The sequence below is a fragment of the Pituophis catenifer genome, unplaced genomic scaffold (genome assembly GCF_029215685.1).
Source record: "Pituophis catenifer annectens isolate HBS135680 unplaced genomic scaffold, rPitCat1.0.hap2 SCAF_3, whole genome shotgun sequence".
Lineage (NCBI taxonomy): Eukaryota > Metazoa > Chordata > Lepidosauria > Squamata > Colubridae > Pituophis > Pituophis catenifer.
In genome coordinates, this window is record NW_027256883.1 from 192,405,563 (window position 1) to 192,420,154 (window position 14,592).

The following is a 14,592-nucleotide window of genomic DNA, read 5'->3' on the forward strand; positions in this document are numbered from 1 at the left end:
GCCTGCTTTTTAGTGTTTAGAAACTGACAAAACTGTGAGGAAAAATATTTTAATTATTTCTAAAATATCAACATTAGAAATACTATGAATTTTTGCTTTTGTTTCTATTGCCCAAACTCAACAATATAAATAAACTGATACTGAGGCAAGCAGTAACTACAGTACGTCTCAGTTGAGAGAATACAGTACAAATGTCATTCTTTACAGTTCATTCATTGGCTAAGAACGCCAATGAAAAAGCAGCGCTAACTTTTAAGAGTCACTATATCATTTATTTTTTTCATCAATCAATCTTGCGATTATTATTTTTTATAAATTTTTGAAGAGGATGAACATATCTGTTACGCCTTTCCTCCTATTTTCCCCACAACAACAACTCTGTGAGGTGGATTGGGTCAAAAGAAAGTGAATGGCCCAAAGACTACCAGCCAGTTATATGATTGATATTAGATTTTATTAGATTTTAAAGCTGCGGTGGTGCAGTGGTTAGAATGCAGTACTGTAGACTATTTCTACTGATCACTGGCTTCCAGCAGTTTGGCAGTTCGGGTCTCACTGGCTCAAGGTTGACACAGCCTTCCGTCCTTCTGAGGTCGGTAAAATGAGGAGCCAGATTGTTGGGAGCAATATGCTGACTCTGTAAAACACTTAGAGAGCACTGTAAAGCACTATGAAGCGGTATATAAGTTTAAGTGCTATTGCTATTAAAAGGAAAGCCACGAATGTGAAAATTATAGCTCATTACAGGATAAACAGAATCTGTTTTATTGCAAGCTCTGATGGAGATCCTACAAGTCTGGATCCTGCTGGTAGCAACTGTAAATGTTACATTGCAAATGATCAAGCAGAGTATAATTTGAGCAAGACTCTAATCAATATTAATTAATTTATTTATTTATTTATTTATTTAAATTTCTATACCGCCCTTCTCCAGAATAGGACTCAGGGCGGTGAACAGCCAGAGTAAAAAACAATACATACAAAATTTAAAAACAATTTAAAATAATTAAATATTATTGGCCGTAAATTAAAATAACCCAATTTAAAATCAATTTAAAATTAACTCAGGCCAGCCCCGCTAGTTGAAATAAATGGTTTTTCAGGGCCCGACGAAAAATCCGGAGGTCTGTTATTGTACGTATCTCTGGGGGGGAGGTTGTTCCAGAGGGTGGGCGCCGCCACAGAGAAGGCTCTCCCCCTGGGGGTCGTCAGCCGACATTGTCTGGCGGACGGCACCCTGAGGAGGCCCACTCTGTGCGAGCGTACTGGCCGGTGGGAGGCTATTGGTGGCAGAAGGCGGTCTCGTAAGTACCCCGGCCCTAAGCCATGGAGCGCTTTAAAGGTGGTCACCAACACCTTGAAGCGCACCTGGAAGACCACCGGGAGCCAGTGCAGCTCGCGCAGGAGAGGTGTTACGTGGGAGCGCCTCGTCGCCCCCATAATCCCCCGCGCGGCCGCGTTCTGGACTAGCTGGAGCCTCCGGGTGCACCCCAGGGGGAGCCCCATGTAGAGAGCGTTGCAGTAGTCCAGGCGGGAAGTGACGAGTGCCTGAGTGACTGTGTGTAGGGAGTCCCGATCTAGAAAGGGGCGCAACTGGCGTATCAGGCGGACCTGATAAAAAGCTCCCCTGGCCACGGCCATCAAATGATCTTCTAACGACAGCCGTGCATCCAGGAGGACGCCCAAGTTACAAGCCCTCTCCGTGGGGGCGAGTGATTCGCCCCCAATAGCCAGCGATGGCGTCAGCTGGCTATATCGGGACGCCGGAAGCCACAGCCACTCGGTCTTGGAGGGGTTGAGTCGGAGCCTGTTTCTCCCCATCCAGGCCCGCACGGCCTCCAGGCACTGGGACATCACTTCAAGGGCATCGTTGGGGTGGCCTGGGGTGGAGATGTACAGCTGGGTGTCATCAGCGTACTGATGGAACTCCACCCCGAAGCCACGGATGATCTCACCCAGCGGCTTTACATAAATGTTGAACAGAAGGGGCGAGAGGACCGACCCTTGTGGCACCCCACAAACAAGGTGCCTCGGGGTCGACCGCTGCCCCCCTGTCAACACAGATTGCGACCGGTCAGAGAGGTAGGAGGAGAACCACCGCAGAACGGTGCCCCCCACCCCCAACCCCGCCAACCGGTGCAACATGATACCATGGTCGATGGTATCAAAAGCCGCTGAGAGGTCTAACAGGACCAGGATAGAGGAGCAACCCCTATCCCGAGCCCTCCAGAGATCATCCACCAACGCGACCAATGCCGTTTCCGTGCTGTGCCCAGGCCGGAAGCCGGACTGGAGCGGGTCTAGATAGACAGCTTCATCCAGGTACCGGGGAAGCTGTTGCGCCACCACACTCTCAACAACCTTCGCAACAAAGCGAAGGTTGGAGACTGGACGATAATTAGCCAAAACAGCCGGATCCAGAGAGGGCTTCTTGAGGAGGGGCCTCACAACCGCTTCTTTCAAAGCGGCCGGCAGGACCCCCTCACTCAAAGAAGCGTTAACAATCTTCTGGAGCCAGCCTCGTGTCATCTCCCGGGAAGCCAGTACCAACCAGGAGGGGCACGGGTCCAATAAACATGTGGTTGCGTTCAGCCGTCCCAGGACCCTGTCCATGTCCTCGGGAGCCACAGGATCGAACTCCCCCCAGATAACACTCTCAAGACCTGTCTCAGTCATCCCGTCCGGACATACCCAGTCAGAGGCCAGCCCTTCCCGAATCTGAGCGATTTTGTCATACAGATACTGCACAAAGTCCTCAGCTCGGCCCTGCAAGGGGTCATCCCGCACTTCCAGATGGAGGAGGGAGCGGGTCACCCTAAACAGGGCGGCCGGGCGATTATCTGATGACGCGATAAGAGCGGCAAAATAGCTAGATTTCGCCGCTTTTATCGCCACTAGGTAGGTCTTAATATGAGACCTCACCAGTGTTCGGTCGGATTCAGAGCGGCTGGTCCTCCAACTACTCTCCAGGCATCTTTTCCGGCGCTTCATCTCCCTAAGCTCCTCGGAGAACCAAGGAGCTAGGTGAGTTCGGTGCCGGGTCAGAGGCTGCAAAGGCACGACACGGTCCAAGGCCCCGGTAGCCGTATAGTAAGACAAATCATTGAATATTTTAAAGCATCATACCAACCCCTATATACTGGTCTGGTTTTTTAATGTTCTTATTTTGTAATGTAATATTCACTTTTTGAGTATTCAGAATTTTTCATATTAGTCCTGGATTCCATGCGTTCATTTAGCTGCTGTGATCTGCTAAAATAATTCGGGTGATACCTCTCCTAGGAATAAAACTTACCAAGATATTAGATGACTTTTGGAAATGATAAACTGGCACAGCCCTAATAAATTTAAGATGAAGCCTCCAACAAAAGGAGTGTCAATGGGAACACCCAGCACACACATCCTGTGCAATTTCTTCTTCCATTTCTTGTCTGGTTAAGTTTGTTAAAATCAGCTGCCCATCATGGATATAAACATAGGAGCAGTGCCAAAGCACGTGCAGGCCAGCTGGTATGGACAAAAATTTACAGTGCCAAAAATTGTAGAATGTTTTCATCAAAGCCATATTGGAAAATATGGAAATTTAAAAGGGAATACCAGTAAAATATGGCAATGATAATACAGTGGTGATGGATAAAAAACAAAGTACAGATTAACCTCTCTAGAAGTCATAAATATTCTTCATGTATAATAGGGCAAAAAGAATATCTTCTCTCAGCTCCATTATGTTCCCTATAATTCTTATTCATAGCATCCCTATTAATGCCTTGGGGTGGGGAAGTATCTATTCTCTATTTTTAACCTGTTCTTAAGACTTTGTTGCTTTGTTTTATTGTCGTCATCAGTATCATCAGTATCATCATCGTCATCTCTTGGTATGTGTTACTATGAGGGGCAAAGAAATTGTTGTAACAAAATAAAACCCAGGAAGTTAAGCCCTAATACCTCTTTGTGTAGAAACACTTCCTTGCTCTGTTCAAGCAGCATAGTTGCTACGTGGATGGTTGCAGCCTCATTTTTGGATCAATGTGGGCTCCGCCTCCCTGCCAGCCTTTTCTAGGCAAACTGGCTGGGTCTGTTTTTAGCCCAGCTCATCTGAGGAGGAAGGAGTGTGCTACTGGAATCACTCAGTATAATCTTTATGGGTTGGAGTATTTTGAACCCAATTCCAGCAGGGTACACTTTAGTAACCCTTCAATATTAGAATTAGTTCTAGATTTCAGTATTCATTCTAGATTTTGAAGTAGACTTGGACCTGAGAGGCAGTGAATGGTGTTAGACAATTTGGAAAGTTCATAGTTGAACTGAAATTTGAATTAGGATTTTTTTTTCTTCAAAGGGACAGTCTTCCTGGGTTTCCTATTTGTAAAATAATGCATTGCACACCTGCTGAGGTGGCATATTTCCTATAGTTCCATTCCATTGAGTTTTATTTAATTTTTTTTTGTACTGGAAGCACGTGTTTTCTGATTTATCTCATTAACCTAATACATCCAATGAAGCATTTTTTTTTTAAAAAAAAAATCACAACACTAAAAATAAGCTAGTCCATATTTGAAATGCCACAAGACGGTTATTATTATATTTTGAACTGTTGAGCTTTCCATTTAGGAGACAGAGTTTGCCAGCTGTTAAACTTTACCTTTGAGAATTAAGGAACTTTCTTTTATAGCAAGGTCAACTCAACAATTTTTAGGTTTTTCCATCTAGCAAAATTTGATCTCAGTACTGTCTGAAAATTTCAGCAAGTTATTCCAAATGCATCATCTTTAAATAATCATAGAAATTAAGAACTACCTTTTTGCCCTGGCCTCTTTTTATTCTGCATTCTGGTCTATTTTATTCTATGTTGCCTTTGATTGGGATTTAAATATTAAGATTATATGTAAATACTGAAACAGTATCTTCAGCACTGCTCTAAAGATTACTTTAAAGCTTAAATTGAGAACTAGAAGTCTCAGCAGGGTACAGTCACTGTGTACCATTTGAGTGAGACAGTGATATACTACAAATAAGTCCATAGTATCACAGGGAGCAAGAAGAACTAGAAATATTGCCCTAGTCTTGTACCTCTTCTAGAAGCCATTCCAGAAACAAGAACTAAGTGCCAACCCTTAAATCATAAGGACTCACCCCAAGCTGATTTGTTTTTGGAATATCACCAGTGAAGGCTGCTGCTAGAAAAATGCATTTTTCAAAATACCTTTTATTGAAAGCTGTCATCCACATCAGTTTTTTTTTTTTAATTTGATTTATATGCTGCCCTTCTCCGGAGTCTCAGGGCGGCTTACAATGCGTTAAGCAATAGCCTTCATTCTTTTGTATATTTTGTACAAAGTCAGCTTATTGCCCCCACAAACTGGGTCCTCATTTCACCTACCTTAGAAAGGATGGAAGGCTGAGTCAACCTTGAGCCTTGGAGAGATTCGAACCAGCAGAAATTGCAGGCAGCTGTGTTAATAACAGGGTGCACTAAACCCCTGTACTATCAAGGCTCTTGATTAATAAATAATAATAATAAATTAGATTTTCTCTTATAGAGGTAATCCTCAACTTACAACATATTGATTAGTGACTTTTCAAAGATACAATGGCACTGAAAAAAGTGACTTACGACCATCTTTCACACTTAGGAACATTGCAGCATCTGTTGCAGGTAATTGAGGACTAGCTGTATTAAGTATTCAGTGCATATCATGTATGTATTAAAAGTACTTTCTTATTCTATTACAAACTTTAAAGAATGCTTAATCAATTTTTTTTGTACTCCTATTTTACTCCTAGCAGAGTTTGATACATATAAGTAGTTCTTGATTTAAAAGCACAACTGAGCCCAAAATTTCTGTTGCTAAATGAGACAGTTGTTAAGTGAATTTTGCCCCATTTTAGTCCTTTCTTGGCATAGTTGTTAAGTGAATCACTGCAGTTGTTAAATTGTGAATTTGGATTAATTCTTTGTTTTTCTGTTTAGGTAGAAAAATTAAGAATAACCCAATGAAGCACAGATTACCCAGATTTTTAAAAATAAAGTTTGCAGTTTGTTTTAGTATTTCATGGAAATGTGAAATACATTGGAAAGTTGGCAGAGAGCAGCAGAAATCTTCCCTTCCCTTCCCTTCCCTTCCCCTTCCCCTTCCCCTTCCCCTTCCCCTCCCCCTTCCTCCAGATAAATGGCTGCTGTGGGGGGGGGGGGAAATGAATGAAGGATTGCAAGACTGGGAAACTGTCATGGAATGTTGAAAAGGAAGATCAGTCCAGCAGCAGCCAGTAGCACTAAAGCAGCAAAAACCTATCCTTGGGAATGTTCTGTATGTTAGCCAATTTGAGATACTTGCATTAAAAATGCTTGTCATATGATGCACTCTTTGCCCAGTTAAAGGGCATGACAATGAGAGTTTTAGTAATATACACTGTTTCCCTTAAGATAAGACCTATCCTGAAAACAAGCCCTAGCATGTTTTTATATGTGCGCCTAATATAAGCCCTACCCCCAAAATAAGCCGTATTTAAGAGCCTGTGCTGTCGCCCAGCTGCCCATTCCATCTGCTTGCTTGCAGCACTGCAGCCACAAGGTGGATGGTGGCTCTCCCCTGTGTGCCTTGCACCAGCTTACCTCAGGGCCCCTGCAGCCAGGCCATGCCCTGACACCTGCCTTGTGGCAACAGCCATGTACAACAACCGCCATGTGCAACAGGAGCCGACGTGACTGCCAGCCCACTTCTGCTTGCTTGCAGCCGCAGTGGAGCAGGAGGCCGAGCGGTGTGTTGGTGCTGTGCCTGCAAGGCAAGGCAGGTGTTGGGGCATGGGTAGCCTGGCTGCAGGATCCCTGACGTAAGCAGGGCACGTGGGGCAGCTCCACCCCCGTGCTTCACTGTGACGGCACTGGCGTGCCACCCAGTTTCCTGCCCTGCCATGAGCAAGCAGAAGTGGGCTTTCTGTACATGAGAAAAAAATAAGACGCCCCCAAAAATAAGCCCTAGTGCTTATTTCGGAAATAAGACCCGGTCTTATTTTTGGGGAAACATGGGTAGATAACTCCAAACACATGTAGAAAATGAAGGAACCACAATCTTATTTCTGTGAGCCAACTTCATTATTGTATTTTTTAATGAATACTTTTTTTTTTGCATTAATAACACTTTGGCTAATTGACATTGTAGTGACAGTGTCTTGTAGCACAAAGAAGTTAATGTCATTAAACATTTCCAACATAGGGTCTTCCTAGGCAAATTGATGGCATAATGCCATTGCAAAACAAAAATAATAATAATGGGAAAGGATGTAAGATGGGACAACACTGTTGTTAGGGTAAGACTATCAGCTTTTTAAAAATTTTATTTTAAAGTATCTCTTCTCTATTGCACAGTGATCTATCTAGTTTCTTGTAAGATGTTTTTTATCTCAGCCTGTAACAATTACTATGATGAACAGGTAGAATTAGAGTTACTAACCTTTATTTAAATGTTCTCGTCCTTTAACTATATTTGAAAGAAAGAGAAAGGAGCTTAGTATAATACAAAAGAGATGGATTAATTTTCTGTTATTAACAATTGAACCATGTAATTTTCAAAGGCAATATTCATTGTATATTTTTCTTCTGGGAAAGTTATTCTTGTCCATGCTGAAATATGGTAGCTTTTTATTTAGAAGCTTAATATACTGCTAGTATTGTTTTATGTTTATGCTATACAAATGCTATACAAAATTTGACTTTTTAAAAAAAGATATTGGGACAGTTTATTCGGCAAAGTAAAATGCTTGTGGGTTTTTGATACATTTCTTTGTCCTCATATTTCCTGAGCTTTTCTCATTCCCTTTATCTTGGGGTTGGTTTTTTTTTTTTTGGTACTTCCTGTCTCTCCCTAGCAGTTTGTAGTGCTATAAAAGTATGTGCCTCTTTAGAAATGGAGTTGTGTGAGAAACAAATACTGCCATCTGAACTTCTGCTTCAAGATTTCAGTTTTGTTATAAAAAGTCATGCATATGAGACATTACATGCCACATAAAAAGCGTAAACTGATGCTCTAATACGGTTGACATGTGTTTTTTGCATGGCCAAGATACTTAATTTTGCTTTTTCTATTGAAAAGCCTGCCCTTTTAAATGGTAGTTGTCTAGTTCTTTAATGTTGATCTGCCATCTAGTGGCAAGCATGAGACTCACAATTTGTTTTTCTTATAAAAATTCTTGATGGTTGTATATATTAATTATTTTTAAACCTAATTTTATTAGAACAACTTTATATAACATTGCAAAGAAAAATATCAGCAAGAAATGCCACCCACAATTATCCACAATTAATCTGTGGGTGTTCCATCACTGGAGGTTTTTAAGAAGAGATTGGACAACATTTGTCTGGAATGGTATAGGTTGAGCAGAGTTTTGGACTAGAAGACCTCCAAGATCCTTTCCAACTTGTTATTCTGTATTCTATGTTTCCAACTAAAATATTTGAAATATGAGTGAAATAAATCAGGTGTTCTCTTCCAAATAGCAGAAATCTAGGAGGATTCCATCCAGAAATGGTTGCCTGTTGCTGGGGATATTGGTCAGTTTCCCAATGAACTGCTGTGCTTCATTTTACCAATTAAATTTCACATTGTCTATACCTGTGAAGGCGAACCTATGGCATGAGTGCCACAGGTGGCACATGGAGCCATATCGGTGGGCATACGAGCTCAGTTCTGGCATACATGTGCGCACCAGCCAGCTGATTTTCGGGCCTTCTGGGCTCACTGGAAGTCAGCAAACAGGCCATTTCCAGCCTCCGGAGGGCCTCCAGGGGGCCATTTTTGCCCTCCCCAGGCTCCTAGAAAGGCTCTGGAACCTGGGGAGGGTGAAAAACGGGCCTACCGGGCCCGCCGTGCCATCACATGCCAAAAACGAGGGAAGCGTGGGGGTTCATGCACACGTGCGGGTCGGGGCGCATAGAATTATGGGTATGGGCACACACACGCTCAAGCCCCCTGCTCTCCCCCCGCTTTTGGCACGCGATGGCAAAAAGGTTAGGCATCACTGGTCTATACTATTTATCTGAAAACTGGATCTACACATCTATATAAGAGTTCAATAGTCAGAGAAATGTGTATCACAGCAAATTGATAACACTGAAGTTTGAAAATCTCACTGATTTCTTTCAATGGTTTTATACATGAAGGAAGTTGGTTCTGCTTCAAAAATGACGATCATTCCTCTATGATTCCCATCAATCTTTTTAAAAAAGTGAATGGAATTCATTTTTTTTCATTATGTGGTAAGCTTCTAAACCATGGGGTTTTTGGGTTAATAGATAATAGTCTGAGACTGCAGGCCTGCTTAGCATATACATCATTAATGTATCAGAATGTCTCTCTCTCTCTCCCTCTCCCTGTCCCTCCCTACTTCTAAATATAGATATCAGATTGCTAAGATTATGTAATTTTCTTTGCATTGCGATTCAGTTTTTTAAAACAGTGAATTTAAAATTTTTACCTAGACCATGGGACTGGAATTGTATTGTCCCTGTCAATAAGAAGCTCATACGAAGGCTAATGTTGGCAAACTTCATTAAGCCAGCATTTATACTGTGGGATACAAGCATTCTTCCATGAATAAGCAATCACCTTTTTTGTTACAGTTCAGGCACAATATGTTCAAAGTTCTTCATAGATTAAAAGATTCCAATTTTTTTTATATATTTTAACAAAACATTAACATGTTAACCTTTAATTTCCTTCAAACAACTTTAAAGATAGATTGATATACTTTGGTACTTATATAATAAATTAGATAATACCATTGTTTCGTCATAGTATTAATATCTAACCTATAATATAAGTACCAAAGTACCATATCAACCTATCTTTAAAGTTTGGTAGATTTTATACATACACATACACATACACAATTCAGATTTTGAACTGATAGACTCAGGCTAATTCCTAATGTGATGCGGCCTTATACAGGTATGTCATATGTTAGATGATTTTGGTTATGAAATCTATAAAAGAAGGATCAAATGTTAGTGTCTTTATCCACTTAAGCATAGATTATGTAGCAGTTGAATTTACCTGAAGCTCTGGTAACATTCACTGGCAAAAATGGAAAGGGCAACAGTTGGATGGGTACCTGGATAATGAGTCTCTTGTTCTGGTAGCTCATGTCTTCATCACTTTGCAAGTGTATCCCTTGAAGGCTGTAGTACATACAAAATGCTCAATTACTGTGTGTGGGTGTGTCGCTGCTCAAAGTACATTGCACCTGTGTTTTGAATCTGTAGCAGAATGTGGTGCCCTTATTGAGACAGAGAGCATATCTGTTAGGTAACAGAAGAGATTGTTATCTTTAATTTCTGCTATATGAGGAGGAGGAGCAGAAGCAGGAGGAGGAAGCAGCCACAAAGTTTTCTCTTGCTGTTTTTTTTATATTTTTAGTATGGATAGTTTACATGTTTGATACATTGTGGATGCTTTATTATTGATTGTCATTGTAAACCACCATGAGTCTACAGTATGTGTACATTTTTTACAATCCTCAGGATGTCCCTAGACTTGGGGGCATCAGGTAATCTAATTATTCAGGAAAACAGAAAGTTGAAGAAAGGAAAAAGGATTGAAAGTTGAGTTTTAAAACATCAGTGGAGGAATAAACTGAAAGCCATTAAAGTACATGATCATCAGTCCTTCACAATCCTGTCATTCTGGAATGTTTTTACGAGTGTTTACGTTTTTTCTTAGGCAAAAATTTAAACTTAATTACTGTATTCCTTGATGGTTTCAGCTGCTGATGCATGATCAGAATGAGTGGATTAGGAGAGAACATCTTGGACAGTATGAACAGTGACTCAAGAAAACGCAAACCATGTGATATTGCAGGACCAGGGTAAAGTATTTCCAAGTTTTTAAAATAGTGTTACAGTAGAACATTTATAAGTAATGTATTTCAGAATTTAAAATTGAGATAATTTTTAGATTAGAGTTCAGTTGATAGCATACTTAAAATGTTGAAATGAGGTAAACCAATACTATTGCAAGAAAAAAAATATTTAGGAGGAGAAAGATATTATTAAGTATATACTGTGTTTCCCCCCCAAAAAATAAGACCTGGTCTTATTTTTGAGAGCCCCCAAAATAAGGACTAGGGCTTATTTTCGGGGAAACACAATTTAGGGTGATCAGCCCTGGGCACCCCGCCCCCGGCACATACAGAAGAAGCGGCAAATGCATGGGGACCGACTGTATATGGCAGCAGCTACAGCTTGGTTGGCACACTCTGGGGCTACGCAGAGCAGAAGGCACAGAGTGGAAGGCAGGTGATCCCGACACGTGGAGTGGAAGGCAGATAATCCTAATATGCTGCACGGGCTGCAGGCAAGCTGAGAGACGCGAAGATGAGCCTCCCATGGTCACTCACTACCCTGGCCCACCAACGCTCAGTTTTCCCGCAGTCTACCGGTGTGTCCACATCACCTGCCTCTCCCCTACGTCTGCCTCCGCCTGCTGCTTACACAGGTACTCAACTCACCTGTGCTATGCAGGCTGTGGCTTCTGCCAGACACTGTCAATCTACGCATGCTCACCGCTTCCTATGCTGGCCACTCCCACCCCTTCACTAGGGCTTATTTTGAGGGTAGGGCCCACATGTAAAAACAGGCTGGGGCTAATTTTCGTATTTTTGGGGAAACACGGTAAATCAGGTATATGTTTAATTCAGTAGAGTAGAACCAGGCACTCGTTTTTCTGTCAAGGACTTGATTCTTCAAGGATAATCTGTTGGGATTATATACCAGAGAGTTGAAGCAAACTGAGAGTTGAGAAAAGCCAGTAGTAGACCTCACCTCTCTGCTCGCTCCCTCTCTCTGTCTCCCTCTCTCTCTCCCTTCATTTGCATTCTTTTGATTTTTTATTCAACCTTGAAAAACATTGTTGCAAATTCAACTCAGAAATCAGTTTTCCTCAAAAACAGTGTAACATTTACCCTCTTGACATCCAGTTGGAAAATATTAGTGTGGCCATGGGGCGGGGGGGGGGGGATGGGGGTGTCGTCATTTCCAAAGGGTTAGGTGTGACTTACTGAATTGAAGTTATTTAATACATTTATACTTCATGTATATTTTGGCTAGGGTAATAAAATCAAAACCACTTTTAATTTAGCAGTTTGATTAATATATTTTATAAAAGGAAATCATATGACCAGAAGCCTTAACCCCATAAAACCTCTGTATCTTTCTCTCTCTTTAAGTCTTGTATGCAGTGGAGAGAAGCGGCGACGTGAGCAGGAAAGTAAATATATTGAAGAACTGGCTGAGCTGATATCTGCTAATTTGAGTGACATTGATCATTTCAATGTCAAACCAGATAAATGTGCAATTTTAAAGGAAACAGTTCGACAGATACGTCAGATAAAGGAACAAGGCAAGACTGATTCTTAATCTATATAAAAATATCCCTTTTATCTAAAAATCATGTAGACACCAGTCTGATTTTAGCTTTAAAACATGAGATACATTTTATTTTCTGTTATATTTGGCTGCTTAAGCTAGCATTAACAACATGGATACCACAAATAAAATAACTGAAGGATTGACTAATGTTTTACTAAAAGAACCATATATTTACATTTATTACATTGTATTAGAGTCAGTAAAATAACAGATTGGTTAGATCCAAGTCATTTTATTTACTTATTTAGTGTATGGCATATCATATATGAACTACCATGTATAATAGAAGAGCCAAGTCATACTGCCATAGAATCAAGAACTGGAAGGAACCATTTAAACCATTTCCACAATCATTTTATTGTGAAGGGAGAAAGTAAAGAACATAAAATAGGTCATAGGAGAAATAGGTAGACCTACGGCTCTCTTCTCAAGCTATCATAACACAATTCTGGATTGTTTCTTCTCATTTAAATGAAGACTTACCCAGTCTTCATTATCAAGGGTGGTGCAGTGGCTCAGCAGTTAGGATGCTGGGCTTGTCGGCTGGAAAGCCGGCAGCCCAGGTTCAAGAACCGAGTGCCACAGGATGGAGTGAGCTCCCCTCCTTGCCCCACTCCTGCCAACCTAGCAGTTTGAAACCATGCAAATGCGAGTAGATAAATAGGTACCACTTTGGTGGGAAGGTAACAGCGCTTCGTGACATCATGCTGACCACATGACTGCTGAAATGTCTTCGTACAGCGCTGGTTCAATGGCTTTGAAACGGAGATGAGTACCATCTGTTATAGTTGACAACGACTAGCAGAATAAAATACGCAGTGTCTCCTTTATTTTTTACTTCATTATCAAAAAATGTCATGGTTAAGCTGAATTTATATTTTCTATGTCACTGAAGAAGCTTTCCTCCTTTAGTATGGAATAAAGATTAATATTGTGTATGTTTCACTACTGTTTTTTTCAGCTGTTTAAATTCTCATTAAATATTTTCAGCATTTTGATAATAAATAGTAACAGTTAAATCTGTATATATCCAGTGGCTTGCTTACATATATAGTATTGCCTTTTTCAAGACTTGCTTTTCAATTTCAGGAAAAACAGCATCTACTGATGATGATGTTCAGAAGGCAGATGTATCTTCAACTGGACAGGGTGTTATTGATAAAGATTCATTGGGACCACTCCTCTTACAGGCAAGTATATAGTGTTAGGATATATCTGTGAAGATTCTCAACCAGATCATGGTTGTCCCAAAGTTGCTTTTTCAAGAGGAAACCCCACCATCCCGTCAGAGCTGAAGAAGCTTCTTAGATGAGAAGCAAAACGTCTTAAAAAACAAAACAAAACAGAAAGTCCAGTTGCCTCTTGAAAAAGCACCTTTGGGACATACTTTTAGTATAGTTCAATTCTGTGGAATCATTAGCACAGCAGAAAGCTCTACGTTTGTTACTATATTTGTAGTTGTCAAATAGCCATGTTCAGAAGATTCTATCAGCTCTCAATATTTTTACAGTTCAAAAACTGTAAAAAGTGAGATTCCTTCTCCATTCCTAGAAAATTAGTAATGTACCCTTTTCCTAGTGAGATGTCTGCATGATACGTTGGACTGTAATACATGTAATTCTGAGTTAGCATGACTTTTGCTCCACCTTTTTGGAATGTACTGGAGGACATTAGGTTTGGAAATGAGAGATTGAGTTGGGCATTGCTTCTAATAATAATTTTTCAAGTGCAAAATCAATATTATTCTGTTCCCACTTAGATTGTAATTCTTAATACCCTTATTTGGAAATAATTTCATTGATTTTAGTGGAATCCTTCTGAATAAATAAGTACAGGATTATTTACATGTATGTATGCATACATATCCACCATGTTATTCCTATTCAGAGAGAGCATTGTTACAGAGATCACAGGAAAAGGGTAGGAAATAGCAATGACAATGAACATACATTCAATTTCGCAAATACTAAGATTGTTGGCTGAGCAGGTAAAAAATAGCCAGGGAAATGATTGAAGCCTGGGAAATGGGCCCCTTGTCAGTCTGCATGAGTGCTGATTTACCACCAGTTTATCAGGTACTTAGGATTTGAGGACTTGACAGCACAAGATAACAGCCAGCGACTTAATAACTGGTCATCAACACCCCAATCAACAACTAAAGTCACACACAA

The 14,592-nt window shown here is 40.8% G+C and overlaps 1 protein-coding gene across 1 annotated transcript in view; it reads left to right on the forward strand.

Annotated features, from left to right (window-relative positions):
- Positions 1-14,592, forward strand: part of NCOA3 (nuclear receptor coactivator 3) — a 105,056-nt gene that overhangs the window by 57,980 nt on the left and 32,484 nt on the right. Inside the window, exons 3-5 of the mRNA XM_070941720.1 lie at positions 10,759-10,860; positions 12,220-12,392; positions 13,511-13,611. Coding sequence (XP_070797821.1) covers positions 10,769-10,860; positions 12,220-12,392; positions 13,511-13,611 — 366 coding nt within the window. The 5' untranslated portion in view covers positions 10,759-10,768. The remainder of the gene's footprint in view (positions 1-10,758; positions 10,861-12,219; positions 12,393-13,510; positions 13,612-14,592) is intronic.